This window comes from Phascolarctos cinereus, unplaced genomic scaffold (genome assembly GCF_003287225.1).
Source record: "Phascolarctos cinereus isolate Bilbo 61053 unplaced genomic scaffold, phaCin_HiC Scaffold_726;HRSCAF=1367, whole genome shotgun sequence".
NCBI classification, from domain to species: domain Eukaryota; kingdom Metazoa; phylum Chordata; class Mammalia; order Diprotodontia; family Phascolarctidae; genus Phascolarctos; species Phascolarctos cinereus.
In genome coordinates, this window is record NW_027556098.1 from 193,743,338 (window position 1) to 193,763,673 (window position 20,336).

General features: G+C 33.7%; 1 protein-coding gene across 5 annotated transcripts in view; it reads right to left on the reverse strand.

Annotated features, from left to right (window-relative positions):
• GLS (glutaminase) overlaps positions 1-20,336 on the reverse strand; it is an 87,795-nt gene that overhangs the window by 48,551 nt on the left and 18,908 nt on the right. For all 5 annotated transcript variants that reach the window (XM_020993585.2, XM_020993586.2, XM_020993587.2 and 2 more), the window contains exons 2-7: positions 18,979-19,075; positions 18,501-18,622; positions 15,315-15,444; positions 12,620-12,699; positions 8,604-8,767; positions 3,472-3,530 (exon numbers count right to left, since the gene is read on the reverse strand). In XM_020993585.2, coding sequence (XP_020849244.1) covers positions 3,472-3,530; positions 8,604-8,767; positions 12,620-12,699; positions 15,315-15,444; positions 18,501-18,622; positions 18,979-19,075 — 652 coding nt within the window. The remainder of the gene's footprint in view (positions 1-3,471; positions 3,531-8,603; positions 8,768-12,619; positions 12,700-15,314; positions 15,445-18,500; positions 18,623-18,978; positions 19,076-20,336) is intronic.

Sequence of the window (20,336 nt, forward strand, 5' to 3'; positions counted from 1 at the left end):
TATTTACAATTACGCTTTGGAGCCACAAATGACCTTAAAACTAGGTAACACAAGCAAGCCTAAAAGGATATTGCTAGCATGACAAAACTTCTAATTCAATTTTTGTGATATGCTTAAGGGCACCTGCAAAATAAGCTGTAATTACACACATATATATGTTTTTTTTTTAAATTAAGGAAAACTCCAATGTTTTTTTTTAATTCCAAAGTATCTATCTTGTTTTTTAAAAAGCTAAATCAGCATTTAAATAAGTAAACATCAGAAATAATAAAAATAAAATCTTGAGACTACTGGAGTAGTAAGTGACATAACAAGACTAGGCAACTCCCTTTTAACTTTTAATAGGAAAAGCAGGAGAAGTTGACAACTGTGTTCCAAATTTCTTTGACAACTGTTGCCCCTTTCCCCACCAAGTTATTTCCACAGTTACACTTGTAAATTCAAACTAGGCCATAAAGATTTCCTATGAGTATATCTTTAAAATGTTAATTTTGTCACAAATATGGGAGTATCTTCTTTCAAACTCTCTTGCTTTTCCAAATCACTTAAAACCAGGCAAAGACATGTGAGATCAAACGAAACAGACTACATTCAAGTGTAATAATGCGCACAGTGACCAACTGTTATCCCCCAAGAAAAGAAAAGTAACTGTTAACACCTTTAAAAACTTAATGATGTGAATTTTAAGTGCAAGATTACATTTGTTTTTAAAAAGTATTTACCTATGTAAGCTTTGTTTTAAATTTTTAAAAATTGGAGTTTTCCTATAAGCTTAGTAGTTAAGTATATATGCAACAGGTTCCTTCTGTCCAAATTCTCCTCTTTCCACAATCTGCTAATCCTTTTGAACAATTCCTTTGCCTCTTCCCCCATTTCCTGAGATCACCACCAATCCTACAAGGAAAAAATATCAATACTACAAAAGTGTAATCTAAAGAGTCATACGTAAGACTCCACCTTTAAAATTTTGAAGCAACATAAGGGAATATGGAGCAAAGAGCACTATAAGAAAGTCTGAAATTAAGAAGACATCACAAATTAAGGCTTTAACTTTTCTTCTAATATATTATCTAAAAGAGTAAAAAAATGAGCTAGTTCACAAGTCATGCTAACAGCAAAATACTGAAGCATTCTGTGTCAAAATGATTCTCTTACAAACTATATACACAGAAAAATTAACCTTAAAAAGCACATTTATCACTATTAATGGCCCTGATTATCATATTTGGATAAATTACAATTTTCTAAGAAATCTGTCCATATACTTTTTAATTCCACTGAAATGGTGCCCTTCGACCATTCATGACTTTGTAAATTCTATTCATATTAATTAAGGTAGCTAGGGCAAAGTTGTTCATCTTCAAGAAAAAATAAATATAATTATGCAGCAAAATGTGAACGCAGGAGGCCCAGCCCTTGTCCCAGGTCTGTCCCCTAAGAAAACTAGCTCCCCAATTACGTGCACTTAAATTTAGACGGCATTGGTTTCCTCATATATTGAGAGATTCCAACTAAAATTACAGGATTTTTATATTAGAAAAGACCTTAGAAAACCTCAAAATTTTTCCAGTTTTATAACTCTGACTTCAACTTTAAAATATCAGAGTCTAAAATTATACAACAGATCATCCCACAGGTATAATACACTAAGATTTTCTGTAAAAGCTTTGAATTCTTCATCAAACAGGCACCAGGAAAACGTTACTGAATTGTTAGGTCACAATTTTAACATAAAAAGTTATTTTAAGGTTAAGGATTTTTCTCTAAAATAACCCTCCAAGTTAACTACTGTGCTGCAATATACTTCTAATTAAGTAAAACATAATAGAAAGTTGCTTTGAATATAAAAATCCTTAGTCCAAATCCTTATTTTTAGGTGCATTTTCTACTTAAAACTGCTAAGCAAATTTCTTTGTAGAATTAAGGCTTTTTTATACTACAAGACTTTAAACTATACAATTATTTCTACTTTACGCTTTAAGTATTCATATTAGAAATAGTTTAGTTGATTCCAGACTTAGTCTGGTGTCACTAAAAAAAAGTAATGAAATGACAGTATAATATGATAATCAAACATGCAATTTCTACATGCAAGGCTTCAAAGCAGTAAAAGAAAACCCAAAAATCATTAAATAAAAGTAAATTTAGCAATTAAAGTCTTTTAACAATCACTTGCATAAACTCTACCCTAGGTTACTATGTTATTGTCTCTACTGGTTTTGTCATCAAGCCTTAAAGGTATCACCTAGCATGATAAATTTTCTAACCTCTAACTTGTAGTTCTCATTTTAAGAGACCATTAGTACAACTTTTGATCAAACCCCATTTTAGATAGGGTATTTAAAGTATTAAAGACTTTTATTATGAAGGTTATTTTTATGACACACAAAATAGCATTTAACAATCTGACTACTGTGAGTAGTCACATGCACAACGTCTTTTTTTTTTTAGTATGATAATTAAGAATAATATATAAAGCTAAATCTCTTACAAGGGTTCTTTTCCCTCCTGAGCATAGCCAATTAAAAATGGAAGAGCAGGGCATAATTCTAGTGGTAATCTAAAAATGACTAAATTGGCTTTTTATAAGTTGTAGTAAAGGGCATGACTCATGCTAAAACACTTTCTCATGTAAACAAAGCAAAATGATTCTATACCCCATTCATAGCAATGTGGTGTGACTTATTTCAAACTTCAGATATACAAACAGATGTGCTGACCAAAATGTTCCAAAGTTAAATGACAGTAGCTTGGTACAAATGGAAATTCAAACAACAACTTATACACAATTATAAATGAAAATCAATTTTAAATAATTTTACCAAAATAATGATGTGGCTTACAAGTACTTACAGAAATCAAACCTCAAAAAATTTAATTTTTATATTTAAAACTTAAAAAAATATGTTCATAATTAGAATATGCACTGTCACTACTAGCTATGGAAAAGTGAAACAAATGATATACATTCAATCACAATTATAACTTCATCTTACAAGACTGAGAAGATTGAGAACCTTACTAAATAGATGCACTTTGGCATAAATGGAAAGGACAGACTATTTGTCACATATAAACTAATGACAAACATTATAATAAAGAACTTTAACCCTATCCAAAGCTGCTCCTTCTATATAAAATCCAAATGGAAGAGAAAGTACATGTCAGAACATTAAGGGAAAAAATATTTCAACTTGGGTCTTTTACTATTACATTATGAAGGAACCAACAGAAAACTACCGTCTTTACAGAAGGTTCCTTTAAAAATTTTCCTATTGACATTTGTGTATTGTTTATATTTAAACAGAAAACTCTAACACTCCTAAATATTTACTTTTTAAATGTCAAAGCAAAAATTACAGACTATTTGATTTCACAGCTATGGTAAACAATGAAGGATTCTTTTTAATAACCTATAATCACTGAAAATAATGAGAGCAAATATAGGAAAAAGAAATGCCAACATTTTACCTTTATTAACGAAGTTACAACAATTGCTCCAGCATTCACCATAGGATTATGAGGCTTATCTGTGAAATTATAAAAACAAATCTTTAATGCATATATGCATATACTTCCCAGGACAGTATGTTCTGGTGTTCTTTGAATGTACACATAGATCTGAATAAATCAAGTTGATATTTCAGAAATTCTTAGAATGTAAGATTTTTGACCCTCTCAGTCACCTTGAGTTCTAACCTAAGAGACAGATTTCTTGGAGGACACCTACATCTTACGCATTAGGAACCGAAGCCTAGTAGTCTTTCTCCTGCCTCACACTGATACCTAATGTTGTTGTTGCTGTTCAGTCACGTCCGAGATCTTCGTGACCCATTTGGGGTTTTCTTGGTAAAGATACTAGAATGGTTTCCCATTTCTTTCTCCAGCTCACTTTACAGATGAGGAGCTGAAGCGAACAGAGTTAAGTGACTTGCTCAGGTGTCACACAACTAATAAGTGTCTGAGGTCAGATTTGAAAACACTAATCACAGGAAGGAAAATATTAACAGGAAAATGCAAACACAGTATCATATAAATATGGATATGGAGTCAGAGGATCTGGTCGAAATCTCAGCTCTGCCATTTACTACTTACTATCAGGGTAACTGAATCTCTATGAACCTCAGTTTCCTCAATCTGTAAAAATGTAAGGTTTGAAAGAGATGACAATTACATGATCCTATGAAGCACTCAAACCTTATCGTTAAGTCAGCCAGGTTGGTCTAAATGCAAGCAATTATCTACACTGCTAAGATTCCTCATTTACTTTTTGAACAGGGACAAACCAGGATGACTTCCCCTTCAATGTTAGCTTCTAGATAGATATACATAATATTCATGGGATAACCAATTAGCATTTCCCTCAAACTCTATTAGTCCTCATTTGACACTGTTACCCACTCTGTTCCTTTGAAAAGTAACTCACATTTATACTGTACTTTAAGGTTTACAAAGTACTTTGTTAACAGCCATGTTGAAGGAACGTGAATATTATGATCTCCATTTTATAAATAAGGAACCTGAAGCTCAGGGAGCTTAGCTCAGTTACCCAGGGTGTCACATAACTGTTAAGGCTTGGAAGTGGTACTCAAACCAAAATCTTCTGCCTCCAAGATCAGTACTCTTTGGAGTATTACCATGACACATCTCAACCCCTCCAAATTCCATCGTAATATGAATTGACCAACTGCTTGAGACACAAACAGAGTCTGCATGGACCCAAGCTGGCATGTGAGATCCAGAAATAAAACTCCCCTGACGGTCAACTGGCATGATAGTAGATAAAAGACTACCTTTGGGGTCAGGAAGATTCAGATTCAAGTCCTGTCTTGATACATACCAAATGTGCAACCATGGGACAATTCACTTGTCAACCTAGGCAATTTTTCATTTTTTTTCCTCTAGATAGTTTACTACAGTGAAAATAAAATTAATAACACAGGCTTTAAAATTCTCAAGTGGGAGCACCCCTTGGCTCCTAATTAGGTCTGAAATCTCAGTTTTTCCCCACTCACTAATAGGCTTGGTGTTTCCCAAGAGTATTCCTAATTCCACTTTAGGGGGAAATAATCTCATCTCCATTGTGCAGCTGGCCAACAAACAAGGCAAAAGGTCTGGACTGACATTTCAGGAGGCTATCTACCAGATCTCAAGGGCCTTGAGACAACTCTTTAAAACAAAAACTTACAGGTGAGTTGCCAGCCAGCAAAAAAAAACCCACAAGTCTAGACACATATGCCAGTAGGTTGTGTTTTTATGTGTTGGCAATTCTGTGAACTCATTAACAAAGACTGTTTTTTGCTTTCCAGGTAAATCCCACCATTTCTTGTACAATGTTAACAAAACAAAGTAGGTTTTCAATTACTTACATATTTGTCAAAATGCTATGATGTTCTGTAATATCTTCTTAAACATCTACTTATATTTAGTATTAATTCTTAATGAAAGATGTCATTTACACGTATTATCATACGTAGCATCAGCCCGGTGCAGTAGAGCTGGCTTTGAAGTCAGGAAGCCTTTGTTCTAGGTCCTACTTCTGGCACAGACCAGCTGTGATTCTGTGCAAGTCACTAAAATTCTCTCTTCTTGGGGCAGCTAGGTGGCACGGTGGATAGAGCTCTGGCCTTGGAGTCAGGAGTACGTGAGTTCAAATCCAGTCTCAGACACATGTCACTTACTAGCTGTGTGACCCTGGGCAAGTCACTTAACCCCAACTGCCTCACCAAAAAAAAGCGTAAACAAAAAAAAAGTTTTCTCTTCTTTCCTTCCCAATATCTATGCAAAATATTGCAATTGTTACAATTCCACACAAACTTCTGAGTATACGAAGAAAACTGTAGAATTCAGTATATGGACACAAGAGGGAGGGGTGACTCTAAACTTAACCTCAGAACATCTCCAAGAATCCTTGAACTACCACCCTTAAAATCATAGGACTAAAACAGTTCAAATGGATAAGTAAGGGAAGTCAAGGTACGCAAGGCAAGTAATCATTAAAATTGTGTAATAAATTTCTGTTACTGGATATCTCGGCTTAACAATTAGTTCTGGTATATCACTATTGACTGAGAATCTTTAAAAGCTACTGCCATAATTGTGATTAGCAAAAAGTTCCTTTTACAGGTAAGGATGATAGCCGATAAAACATTATTTTACCAGATGAAAACCTAATTTCTAAAATCATACACCTCCCCATGAGATAAACACTGTTCAAAGAATCATAGATTTAGAATTGGAATGGATCTTAAGAGAGAAGGTGAAAGGGGTAAGGAACAAGCATTTATTAAGCACCTACTATGTGCCAGGTACTGTTCTGAGTGCTTGTAAACATTATCTCATTTGATACTCACAACGTTTCTCGGAAGTAGGTGTTTAATTATCCCCATTTTAAAGCTGAGGGACAACTAGTCCAACCTCTTCATCTTACAGTGAAGAAACTGAGACTGAGTCTCATTGAGCCAGGATTCAAACCCAGGTTCTCTGAGTCCAAATTCAGCATGTTCTCTATTGAACTGCATTACATCTCAATAATGGATTCATCTCTTCTAGAGATTATCATTAATGTATTAACGTACTACTATATTACATTCCTCGCCCCACCCCACTCCCAGTAATTCAGTGTTTTCTCCATTGAGAGGCAGTTCACAAGAACATTATTCTAAGAGTCAAGAGAAATATAGGTTCAAATCTCATCTGTGAGATTAACTAATTCTAATCCCTGGGTAAACCATATGCTGCCCTTGGGCTTCATTTATAAAATAAATATAAAAAGCTGTGATACTTTCCTCATGAAATAAAATGAGGTTCACAAAGCTGTTTGCAAGCCATAATGCACTATGTGAATATTAATTCCTCATTAATTACATTAATTCCTCATTTTAAGGAGGCGATGACCTTCAAGTATTGCTATTTCCTGTTATTCAAATATTGAACAGCACTGCAGAAAAAAAAGCACTTAAAAACATCTTGTTTTATTCTCATAACAATTGAGATAGGTGCTTTTATTTCCCTCATTTTACAAATAAGGAAACAGACTAAGAGATAATGTTAGCTGATTTGCCCAGTCATAAAAGCAGAGGATTCAAACTCAGGTCTTCCTGACTCCAGATAAAACCATCAATAATCACTACACCACCAGCTGCCCTGTACACTGAAAATCATTCTACTCTGGCACTGTGGAAAAATAACTTTCAACCCCAAAATGTTTCATATTATTCCATTATCACAAACACTGATTTCTACATGAAATTTAAGCCACTGAAGTTAATAAATCATTATTTTATCCCTCAACAAAAATTACAATTATAAAAGACTCTATAAAATGGATGGCCAGTAAGCAATCTTTGTCCTATTTAAGGGTCTTTTTTACATTCAACACATTATAGAAATCCATCTCTCCTGATCTTTTTCTTTTGGAAGTCAGCAAAGTAAGCTAAATTCTGTGAACTAAATGCATCAAAAATTTTCAAACATTAAATGCTACAGAAGAGGAAAACGCAAGGTGCTATTTTTAAAATAAATATCAAAACGTTAATTTTTTATCCTCAAACCCCCCCTAAATATTGTGTTCACTTAGGCTGTTTTTGTTTCAATTTAGAAAAGAAATTAGGCAGACACTTTTAGTTACTCTTAACAAATATACTGGGTATAAATTCTCAAATTTCAGAACTGGAAGAAACCTCAGAAGACATCCAATTGGTACCCTCTATATTCTACCAGACAAAGTCATCTAGGCTTTGCTTGAAGTTCTCTAGAAATCGTTCATCTCACTTTGGGATAGCTCTGTCACAAAGGTTTTCCTACAAAGTCTAATTTGCCACTCAGGAAATTTCTACTCATTTCTTCCAGTTATGCTTTGTGAAGCCAAGAAGTATAAGAAGACTATTCCATTTTTCATGTAATGGCCCTTCAAATAAATACTCAAAACAGCTATCATTTTTGCATTAAACTTGTCCTCCAAAAAAACTTGTCTATCAAAAGTCCATTTTTTTCAACAAATCCTCCTATGGCATGATCTCAAGGCCTTGTGCCATCCATATTGCCCTCCACTAAACACTCCTCAGTTTATCAAAGTTGTTCCTACATTGTGGCATCCAGAACTAAACACAAAAATCACAAATCCGACAGGGCAGAACACAATGAGAACAATTATTCCTCTAGCCTGAATACTTTATGTCTCCTAATGCAACCTAGAATTGCAAAAGCTTTCTTGATTGCCCTAATACATTGCTGAGTTATAGTCAACTTATACTTGTCCAATAAAAAAACAGATATTTCCCAGACGAACTGTTATCTCATAACCCTCTCTCACTTTGTACATGTGAAGCTTGATATTTTAAGTGTAAGAGCAAGTATAAGCTAGGGAAGGTATGGCTGGACAGCAAATCGTCTGACCAAGAACTGGAGGTTTTTGTGGTTTACAAACTCATTATGAAGAAAAACAGCACTATTTTAAACAGTCAATGTTTCAATCTATCCTAATTACTTCAAATGTCTTTAAGGTATAATAGCTCTGAAGTCTTACTTAAAAAGGTAGGTAATAACTACTTGGAATTATGCAGGAAAATGAAATTTCTCATCTTTTGTTATCTGATTCTTACCGTCTTCATTCAGGAAAAGTTTATTGAATCTTAATCCACTAGGCTCTTTTCCAACATATCGATGCACGTATTCTGTCCCAAGGTCATTTACAGCAATGGCATATTTCAAGGGCTTTACACAGGACTGAAGACAAAAGGGAACTTTGGTATCTCCAATGGAATGCCTTTTGTTAAAGCAGGTAAAAAAAGTAATTAATAGCAACCAATTAAGATGAAATAGCATAACTGTTACATTTTTATGTATTAATCTTGAATTAAAAGACCACATTTTCCTTTTATAACAATTATGAATCTTAAGGAATAACTGTAAAAAACAAGTTCATTTTCAGAAGCAATACATATAGGCAAAATCTTATTTACTCAAGAAAGGGAAGCATGATTCACAACTGGATCATATATAACAGAGCAAGAGTCAATAACTTTGTCTTTGGGCAGACTTTTTTTTTTTAAGTGCTTAACCAGATCAACTACCATGACCTAGGTGAAGAGGAATAAAGAACTAATGACTAAACAACTGCTCAAGAATTAGAAAGCTCTGAGAAGTCTTTCTTAAGAGCAACATATCTCCTTAACTACAACTTCCAACTTTACCCACCTATTTCTTTTCCAATTCAATGAAAGGAAATAGTATCAGATGACTTTAGAGTTTGCACTAAGGATACAAGACTGGCTACAACTACCTTCATGCATTTTACATTGGAAATAGTGAAACTAGAAGGCATATGAAATGAAAAGAGATCCCAGAGTAAAAAAATTCTGGTCATTTTACCAAAAGCAGCTTTTAAACTATGACAAAAAATGCATACTATGAGTGATTAATTTTGTTCCAAAGTTCAATTATTAATTTTGAAAAACAAAAAACCATAAAGTCTCAAAGGTTTGAAATAAAAAGAACAGGTATTTGCATAGTACCTCACAGTTTTAAAAAAACAAATTATTTTTTTTTACACAATCTAAAATTTCCCATGTATCTTTTCCCCTACTCATTTCCCTGAAAATCATTCCACGACAAATTTTTTTTTGAAAATGGGGGAAAAGAAATCATAAATATCTCAAAAAATCTGGTAATATAAGCAGTGCTTCACATGCATAGATATACCACCTCTCCAAAAGTGTGGGGGGGGAGGGAAGAATCTTCTCATATTTATTCTTTGAGGCCAAGCTTGCTCTTTAAAGTTTTGCAATATTCACTTCAATTGTTTTGTGGTGGTTTGTCTTTATATTTACATTGTTGTTGTCAATATGTATATTGTTTTCTTGGCTGTGTTTACTTCATGTTTTATCAGCTCATGCCAACAGTTCATTGCTTCTCTGTATTTATTATATTTGCCATATCTTAAAGCACATTAATATTGCATTACATTAATGTACCACAATTTGTTTAGCCATTCTATAATTGATGTACATATACTTTGTTTCCCAGTTCTTTGCTACCACAAAAAGTGCTGCTATAAATATTCTGGTATATATGGGGAATCTTTATCTATGACCTCCTTTTAGTATATGCTTAGCAGCAAATCTTGGGATCAAAGGGTCTGCACATTTTAGCCACTTAATTTACACTGATTTAAAATTGCATTCCAAAATGACTATGCCAATTCATGTCTAGGCAGAGTAGATTTCATTCTGTGCGCAAAGCCAACAAAAAACATAATTTCATGAGATATTTGCAGTGTTCAGATGTTTTAAACAAAAAGACCAGGTAGATAATTGTGACTTCTGTGCCAAATTCTGTTGTAGGGAGTGAAGAGAAGTAAAGTCCTAGGAAAAACTTAACAAGATCATACAAACCAAGTCTAAAGACATCATAAAGTAGAGACTTTCAATATGAAGGTGCGTATAAAAAAAAAATGTTGGAGAACAGGGCTCATGATTGAAAAATGAAGGAGAGCAAAGGCTTGTAACCTACTCAGAAGCTTCTTGCTTATATCTCACTCAATAACCATTTATTGAACATTTATGTGACAGGTCCCATACTATATGCTAGTGATACAAAGACAAAAATGAAATAGTCCTTACCCTACAAGTACAGGGATAGAAATATAAAAGCTAAGACAGTCCTGACCTCAAGGAGCTTACTTTCTAACAGAAGAAACACACAATAGGAAGTGGTGCCCAGGGAAGGGCCTGGACTGTTAGATTATGAGGATGGTGAGTAAGGCCCTAGGAGAAAGAGTAGACTGACATACTCCATCAGGAACAATGGTAAAATGTTACAACATAGGGTTTATGGTTCATTGGGGGGGCGGTGGTTGAGGAAGACAGAGAGGAGTGCATGTTGAACACTTCAGCAATGAGTTCAGAAAGCAGGAAGCCACAGAAGAGAAGGTTAAGTGAAGCATGGTTGAGGATTTCCTGGAAGTGTCCCTAGAGAAGCAGTCACCAAGGGGGAAAATTATCCAAGATTAGCTGCGTGAATTTTAAAACACTATATATTTTATTAGATTCACTCCTAAACTTTTAAAAAGTCCTCTAAGTTCTATATCGCACAAAAAAAAAATAACAAAAAACCTTCTCACAAAGAAAAAAAAAGGTACAGGTCAATGTTTAGTACTAGAAATTGATTTGTAAGTAGTATGTTAAACTGACACATTTGGCTCTAAACTACTGAAATAAGAAAACCAATGCAGAAAACACAATTCTCTGTGTGTGTTCCCTGATTCACTAAAGCTTATTCAGATACATAATACTGTTAAGCTCAGCATCCAAGAAGACCAACTAAGAGACTAAAAAATTACTGCTAGTCAATGAATGAACTATTAGAAAAATGGTACTTTTTTTTCCATGAAAGCAATGGTGTCATATTTTTTAAATAAAATCCTGTTTTGTTAGGTTCACACCGAGTTGAATACGAGGAACCTCCCGATACCAAGACCTTGATTTTAATTCCTTGAATTCCCAGAGGAAGCTTCCTCAAAATGTATGAAATCCTCAGTTTGGCTAATAGTGAAAAAATCTTTCATTACATATACCCAATGAAAGCATCAGCTTCTCCAATATTATGACTTATAGTATGAATAGGGATTCATCAAATTCTATCAGACACCCTCAACAAGGTCAGAGTAACACATTTTAAATATATAAAGTGTTATATATGTTTTTATATATACATATATATGTGTGGGTGGGTGTTCCAAAATATGTGGTTTTAAAAAAAGGATACATACAAGCCAACATAAGGTATGTTTACTGTTTAAGTTTTTCTAAAGAAATTTGAGATATCCAAAAGATTTTACTTTTCATAGAGTAAAAACCTAGTTCATTATCTTAGCATTTAAAAGATTCTTTTATCTACATATCACGCCATTAAGTCACACAAAATTTAGTTTTGAAAATTTAGTTTTTAAAAAATGAACTAGATATCACTAAGATTACTTTCATGTTTTCTTAATGGCTAATGACAGAAAGAATTCTTCTGATTTAATAACCTATGTAATTTTTTTTAAGAAGCTTTCAGAGAAAATGAAAACATTTCAACATCAAGAAACAATTTTTTACATGTATAAAAGTAATGACTACATAAAACATTGGTTTTACTCCACAAATACAAACATAAAATTAGAATGATCAGAATGCATATACATTACACACATTTATTCAAACATATAAGATTTACTTTCTAATAACAAATTTAAACATATAGCCAGCCCCAAGCTATATTTATGCAAATATCTAGTAAAGAAACAGGACTACTTTTCTGCTTCTGAATCAGAAGGAAAAGTTACTTGTAACAAAATTATCAGGATTAAAGATTTAATTTTCATGATGTCCAAAAATACACATATACTGGTGACCACTTTTGAGAAATTCAGTCAGATAGCACTTTTCCTTTTTGCAGTTGAACACCAACATACTTTTAAGGTATCCTATATCAAAAGCCACGATGAAGTAAGATTTTCAGAAGCCATCATTTCACCATCCAAATAACAAATGTTGCAACAAATTAGAAAATTTCAAAATATTCAAAACATTTTTAGACATTTACAAAAAAATGATTTATTTAAAAATAAACTCACCTCTGTCCATCCACTGTACACACTGACACTCCCCACAAATCTGGACTGAACTTGGCCAGTTGAGGGATGTAATCAGCAACCTAAACCAATACATTGGCAAGAAATGAGAAGCTTAGTTAAGACCCAGGAATGTAAAGTTATAATGCAGGCAAATAATATGCATACTCTGCAACAATGAACACCTTTTCTGTCAATAAAGACACTCTTTCTCCCATGCTGTAAACTATAACAGGTGATTTTGAAAATACCTTTCGGGGAGAGGGCGGGGGCTAGGCGGCACAGTGGATAGAGCACTGGCCCTGAAGTCAGGAGGACCCGAGTTCAAATCCAGTCTCAAACACATAACACTCACTTAGCTATGTGACTCTGCACAAGTCACTTAACCCCAACTGTCTCACCAAAAACAAAACAACAACAACAACAACAACAAAACCCTTTCTCTAAGGTGAAAATGAGATGGAAGAGTAGCAGGAAGAAGTATAGTGAGCTCCATCCCCTTATATCCCTTCCCCTCTTAAACTCCAACCAGAGCTAGGAAACATACCAAAATGAATCCTGACTGGGGAATCCAAGGAGGAAAAAATCATAGTAAGTCATTTTCTTAGCCCGGGTCAGCGTAAGGAGACAGAGAGGTCAGGAAACATACGAAATGCAATTTCTGGCCAAGAGCCCTCTATATGGAACATTCTAGCATGAGAAGAGGCTGCGCATCAGGGCAAGGAGAGATCTCATATACAGCATAGGGATCTAAACTTGTGTAGGATGCAGGAATAAGTGCCAAGTGACAGCTCTGTCACTCACCACCCAGTTCCCAGTCATAGATCCAAAGTGGATCCTATAGGGGGAAAAAAACAGAACTTTAATGAAAAAGAGGATTTCCAAGAATTCTTGATAAGACCAGAGCTGCATAGAAATTCTGAAGTGCAGAGGAGTCATGAGAAACACAAAAAGGTTAATATGAATGACTAATGATAAAGGACTAAACAAGAATCAACTGTTTCAATTATAATATAGTAAGATGGTACATGTGTCCCTTCTGACCACTATCGTCATCAGGGGTCATAGAGGGAGCCCTAATTAGATGGAAGGCCTGGGAGTGGTTTTATTATGTCACGATGATCCTAAAAGAAGAATATATACACACAAACAGACACAGACACAGAGACACACACACAGACACAGAGAGAGAGACACACACACAGAGTAGGGTTCAGAAATAAATTTCACTCAACAGGGATACAGAAAGGAAGAGGGACACTGAAGAAGGGGAAATAAGAAAGAATGATTAGTTCTAAGAAAAAAAACTCTTCTTTTTGTAGTGGCAAAAAATTACAAACTGAAGGAGTACCCATAAATTGAGGAATGACTGGACAAGTTATGGTATATAAATGTGATAAATTCCACTATAAGAAGAATTATTCACTGCACTGTAAGAAATTATGAAGGGAGTGATTCCAGAGAAATCTGGGAAGACTTGTATGAACCAATATAGACTGAAGTGAGCAGAACCAGGAAAACCATTTATATGACAACATTAAAAAGACAACTTTGAAAGGCTTAGTAAATCTTATCAGCATGACCAACCATGATTCTAGAGATCCATCATGAAACCTTTTACCCACCTCCTGATAGAAACATGAAAGACTCAGAGTGCAGGAGACTTTTTTTGAGTCATGACCAATACAGGGACTTGTTTGGCTTGAATATAAATGTTTGTAACAGGGGGTTTGTTTTTCTTTCTTTTTCAACTGGGGATGGGAGTGAAAGAAAGGAGTTTTCATTGACTGGAGAGTTGACAAATGCAGTATGTATTAAGAGCATGTCCTAAAGTTATCACTTGGCCATAATGTACAACTAAAACAAAACTAGGATTTCTAAATAGGATTAACTGCAATAAGAATCTATTGCATTACGTTGCATTATAAAATCAAGTGTTACATTTCAGAGCTATCATTAATACAAGAATTTAATATAATAATCAATTAAAGGCAGCATAAGCATAGTGAATACAGAGTGAGTCTCAACCTACCTCTGATGAATTTTGGATTTATTAATTTAACCTCTCAGTGTCCCAGACAACAAGGTGCTGCCCAGTATTACTAGGAGTTTCTTTAGCAATTATACATTTTAACCCAATATTTTAAAAAATTCTTAAAATTCTTTCATTTGTTCAAAATATGTACAGTTCAAAAAAATCAGTTATGATATGGGTTTTTTTTAGAAATTTCCAAGATAAAATAATTTAAAATATCAAAGTTTTTAAAATGCCATTGTCAGGGCAGCTAGGTGATGCAGTGGAAAGAGCTCCTGCCTTGGAGGCAGGAGGACCTGAGTTCAAATCCAGCCTCAGACACATACTAGCTGTGTGACCCCACGCAAGTCACTTAAGCCCTGATTGCCTCACACACACAAAAAAAAAAGACAGGAAAAAAAAGCCAATGTCCTAATTACTTGGGAATCATTTGAAAAAGCTGAGAGTATATAGGTAATGTGATACTGTTGGCCTCAGAGTCAGGGAGGCCTCAATCTGAATTTTTTAAAAGTATAATGATATATTAAACACCAAGTACAGTGATCTTCTAACTTTTTTACTTTCTAATAAATCATAAAGCTGAACAATTTTTCCTATGTTTTATCTCAAGTTCAATCTAGGTTTTTACTAGTGCCATTAAGTAAAGTTACATAACAAACTTACCTTCCCCCCAGACTGTTTTTTAGCACTTTCATACAATTCATCAATGTGTGAAGTAAATGACATAAAGTCTGGAATGACAAACTTTCTCCTAAAGGCCTGTGTAAGCAGCACAATGTTGCTTTGAACACATCTGTGGAAGAGAAAAAAAAATAGTAATGCTATGCTCCTACTAGAACATTAATAAAAATATAGTACTTTAACACATATTCTTTCATGCACTTTGTCATTTCATGTACTCACTTGAAAAAATAAATTTTAAATAAAGTTGCAGTAAAGATTGAGAATTATACATGAAGACAAAAATGGCAATACTAATTAAAACTGTGGATCTTATACTTTATTATTCTAAAAATTGCTGACATTTCAGAAAATTTAGACTTGTGGCTTGAATGAGGTTAACATTCCACTAAACCTCAAATTTAAAATGGCTGGAAAAACCTCAATTTCTAAGCAAGAAAAGATAAAATTACTACAGAGAAGATAAAAACTTATGATCAAGTTTTTAAAAAGGATTTATTTTAACTTTAACTTTACTGAAACGCTTGGTAGAAAAATTCAGTAACGATTTAAAAAACAAGGTAAAGCTCAGAAGTATAAGATAATATGTTCACATAACCTTTTAGAAAAGTTTTAAAAGTTTTATAAACAGGTCACAGTAGGTTATGCATATCCTCTGCTCATTTTCTCACCACTACTCCTTACACTCAGTACCAAACTCAATTTGTTAGTAACGGAGGCCAAAAAGTTAGCTAAGAGATGGCATATAGCAACTGTTCTTCCTCTTCCCTATTCTTCTGATAAAAACTATTTAGAGATAAAGGTCAACCAAAAAACAAACATTTCCTAGTTTTAAAGAGTGGTAACAGTTAATCATTTAGGCATCTGCATGCATCACATATTGTAAAAATTGCAATTTGGCTTTTTTTTTTTTACCATTACCAAACACTAGATTTTACATTCATAAGCTAAGAAATATTTTCTTTCTTTGTAACTAAATCTGATGAGAAATTATTTGAGAATTGGAAAAAAAAACACCATCTTTTTCCAGATTTAAAGATTTAGTTAACCCAATATTTTAGGTTCACATTGACCTAGATCCAAGTCCATTTGATTTTTACTAAAATTTTTCTATTTTTAATTTAAAAAGTAAAATTTATATTTACATTCTTATCATTTTACTAGAATACAAACCTCTAAGGTTTGATGTTTTAGTGATTAGGATTCCAAACATCCTGTATTTGATCTATCTCCTAATAATTCAAAATACTTATTTCAATTACATTTAGTTAATAAATTTTTCACTTGTTACAAAATCAATGAGGAAAGAATGTCAAATAACTGCATTAACTTTAAAACATTAACTTCTTCCAAAAATGAAATTTATATTTCCTTCATGATATAAATCTATAAAATCCACCTTACTTTATTTTCAAGTGATACCACAAGTGATACCAAAAATCATTTTCTACAAAAAACTAAGCTGTTGATCTATTTGGTACTTTTAAATTAATCAGTTTGGTTGGGGGGCAGGGGAAGAGTTAATAACCAACATTCTTAAACGGCCAAACACTGCTTTTTCCTTCTAACAAGACGCTAGCTTGGTAAATGCTAAGATAATCAAGCCTAAGAAAAAACTTTAACCTCATACAAGAACACCCTGTATTAAACAGGGCCACATATACTCAGTATGCAACTATTTTCCTTATTTTTATCAAGTCTTACTCTACACAAGAAATAACATGTTAACTCTTTCTATTCTCAAAACCCTGATCAAAAGAGCTCTCTCTATTAACATAAAATTAAAACTGAAAATAGTACATAGTACAAACAAGACTGGTAAATAGCTTAATGTCATATTTAATCCTCAGAGATAAGTTAACAGTCAGGATATCTGCAATTTCCAACTCTCCAGCTAGATGTGACTCTGGGCAGTTTTCTTATCTTTAAAATGGAAAAATCAGCCTTTCCCTATCTATGCACAAGAGCGCTGTGAGAATTAAATACATGTTGTAAAGTCATATTACATTACTCAAGTTCCTCAGAAGCTACAGCTTGTTGAAAAAAGTGCTACACATATGTAAAGCATATTTCTGGTGAGTCAACCACCTGTACAAAGCAGTTTTGGGGCCTCAAAATTCCAAGTCCCACTCATAAGAACAGGTTTTACAAACTACCCTTTAGAGGCAGTTTCCACATACAAGACAACACTATTTTCCAAATCACATCAACAAAATACAGAAATCTCTAGACTCTATGACTACCCTGAGTATACCTCAAAAATCAGTTATTCAACAATGAATATTTATTAAGCACCTACTCTGTGCCACGAACTGTGCTAAGTACCAGGGACACACAAAAAAGGGAAAAAACAGTCCCTGACTAAATGGCTTAAGATATTCCACATAGTAACCAGAACATCTGAAAACATAAGATTCAATGAATAAACCAAAGATGACCAATGATTTTATGAGCAAATTCCTTAGGCTTTACCAAGATACCAACAGACTTTCAGGGAAGGCAGTTTATAAACATTCACAAACAGTTTTCAGTAGTTCTCAGAAATGTCAGATTGCTATCAGACCTTTCATACTTTTTGCATCTTATAACACTTTTGTGCCTTTTAGGGAATATCTCATCAGTAAGTAATTTCACAACAAAACTAAACTAAAAACATGTTAGTGGAAGTTAAAATTGGGAATAACCAAAAGGTACAAAGATATATTATGACAAATCAAACATTCATACAAGCTAATCAAACCTAAAGTATATAATTTTTAAAAATAAAACAGTATTTTCATTACAATATAACTAATTTCACATGCGCAGATAATCAGGAGTAGGCACAATAAATATGTATAAAAATGGGTCCTTCCTGAAATCTGGCTATTACTAGGGGGCAAGATTATAAGGATAAAAAGATATGATACAGATAAACCAATCTGGGTAAGTGGGGACAGGATGAATAAGACTATTATATGCTCTAAATTAATTCAATTTCCAAGCACCATAAATGTAATTTTTTGTGCTGTTGTCATTTGCTGTTTCTTTAAATGAGATTTCATATCTACTTTTTTAATTACACAAAAGCATCAATCTTCAAAAAAGACACAATTAAAAAACAATTTTATATAGTTAATTATATGTAGCATAATAAATTGCTCATTAAAGTTTTGACCAAATTTTTACTTTTTAAAAAGATCTTTGTCTAGCATGACACCATCTGATGTTGTCTGAAGAGTTAATCTCAACATATCCATGCACTCTTTCAACCTGGGATCAGAAGTTCGCAATCCTGTAGATTTCAGTGCCTATTAAAAAAAAAAAGAATCTGTAAACACATATCCTAGATAATTTGAACGTTCATTCTTACTACACATTTTTATCTCAATACACAAAAATGCCTTCATTTTATTAATTTTTTTTAAACAAAGAGTGTTAATTCATTGTTACCAAATTTCCATACAGTTATTCATGGTTTGATTTTTGCTTTATTGGTTATTTGAAAAAGAAGATAAGAAAATCATGAAAACAAAAATGTAGTAAGAAACTGTCAGAAGCCAAATGTAGAAGGCCATTAAAACATTTCAATTACATGACCTAGGACTACCAATGAAGTATACAAGATGTATACAAGTATACAAAAGATGGGGAACAGACAACTTACGGTAATGAATTTATGAACTGGTATTTTTTCTTGCCCTTCTGCAATGGTATAGAACAGCAAATCTTCCAGGCTAGGTAGAAGACCCTGTTTGATTTTACTGGAAAAAAAAATGGGGGAGGGGAGTAAGAATTAATATTTGTGCAAAATTTGCCAGATATATTATATTTATAATGCCAAAAACTAGATTTTGGTCATGTTAATATAAATCACTGTGAACCAACCTGTATATCAGCTATTGATCATGGATATCTTTATAAAGAATAACAGTAACCAAAAATCAAATCAGTAATAAAAAAATCAGACTAAAAACACTAAAAACGAACTATATCTTCCATACCATTAAATGTGTATTTGATTTTCAATTAATGTGCAATGTGATATTAATTTTTAAATTTGAATTCTTACTCCATTTTAACTCAACCATCTGTCCAGATGAAAACTAAACCACAGAGTTATTGATAACACCATTTGTAAACCTATCAAGCAAATATTCAGTTACAAATAAGAACCACATGCAGGTAGGCATTTCTAGAGGTAATAAATAAAATGTTATGTTTGGAAGGCTTTGATGAGGAGGGAAATGGTAGCTGATTTGAACACAGAGTTGGGCCTAAAACTGAAGAAAGAAAAGGTTTATCATCAACTACCTAGCAGAACATTTCAAAATGGATATTCCAAAGACATCTCAAACTCAGCATGTACAAAACAGAACTTATCTTTCTCCTCTTCCCCCGCTACCCCCGTCCAACCTCATCCCCGTCTTCAGAATATCCCTGTTTCTAACAATGACACCAGTCAGTCAATATTTCTTAAGGACCTACTCTCTATATGTTAGGCACTGTGCTAAGTGCTGGGACTACAAAGAAAGGTTAAAAGATAGCCCCTGTTCCAGAGAAACTCACAGCCTAATGGGGGAAACAAAAAGTAAATAACGATGTACAGACAAGCTATATACAGGACAAATTGGAAATAATCTAACAGAAGTAAGAAGGCATTAGAATTAAGAGGGATCAAGAAAGGCTTCTCTTAGAAGATGGGATTTACTGGGACTTGAAGGAAGCCAGGGAAATCAAGAGGCAGCACTGAGGAAGGAGAACATTACAAGCATGAAGGACATTCAGTGAAAATGCCCAAAAAGGTCAGGAGAGTCTCTTGTCCCAGAAATAACAAGGTGGTCAAGTGTCACTGGAGCGAGAAATACCAGCATTCTCCTAGTCTCCCAATTTCTAACACTGGTATTATCCTTGACTCTTCACTCTCCCTCACTCCATGTATTTTGAATCGTCAGTCTTACCACTGTACTTCCATATCATCTCTGGCATCTGACTCCTCTCTACTCACATCTTTGTTCAGACCAT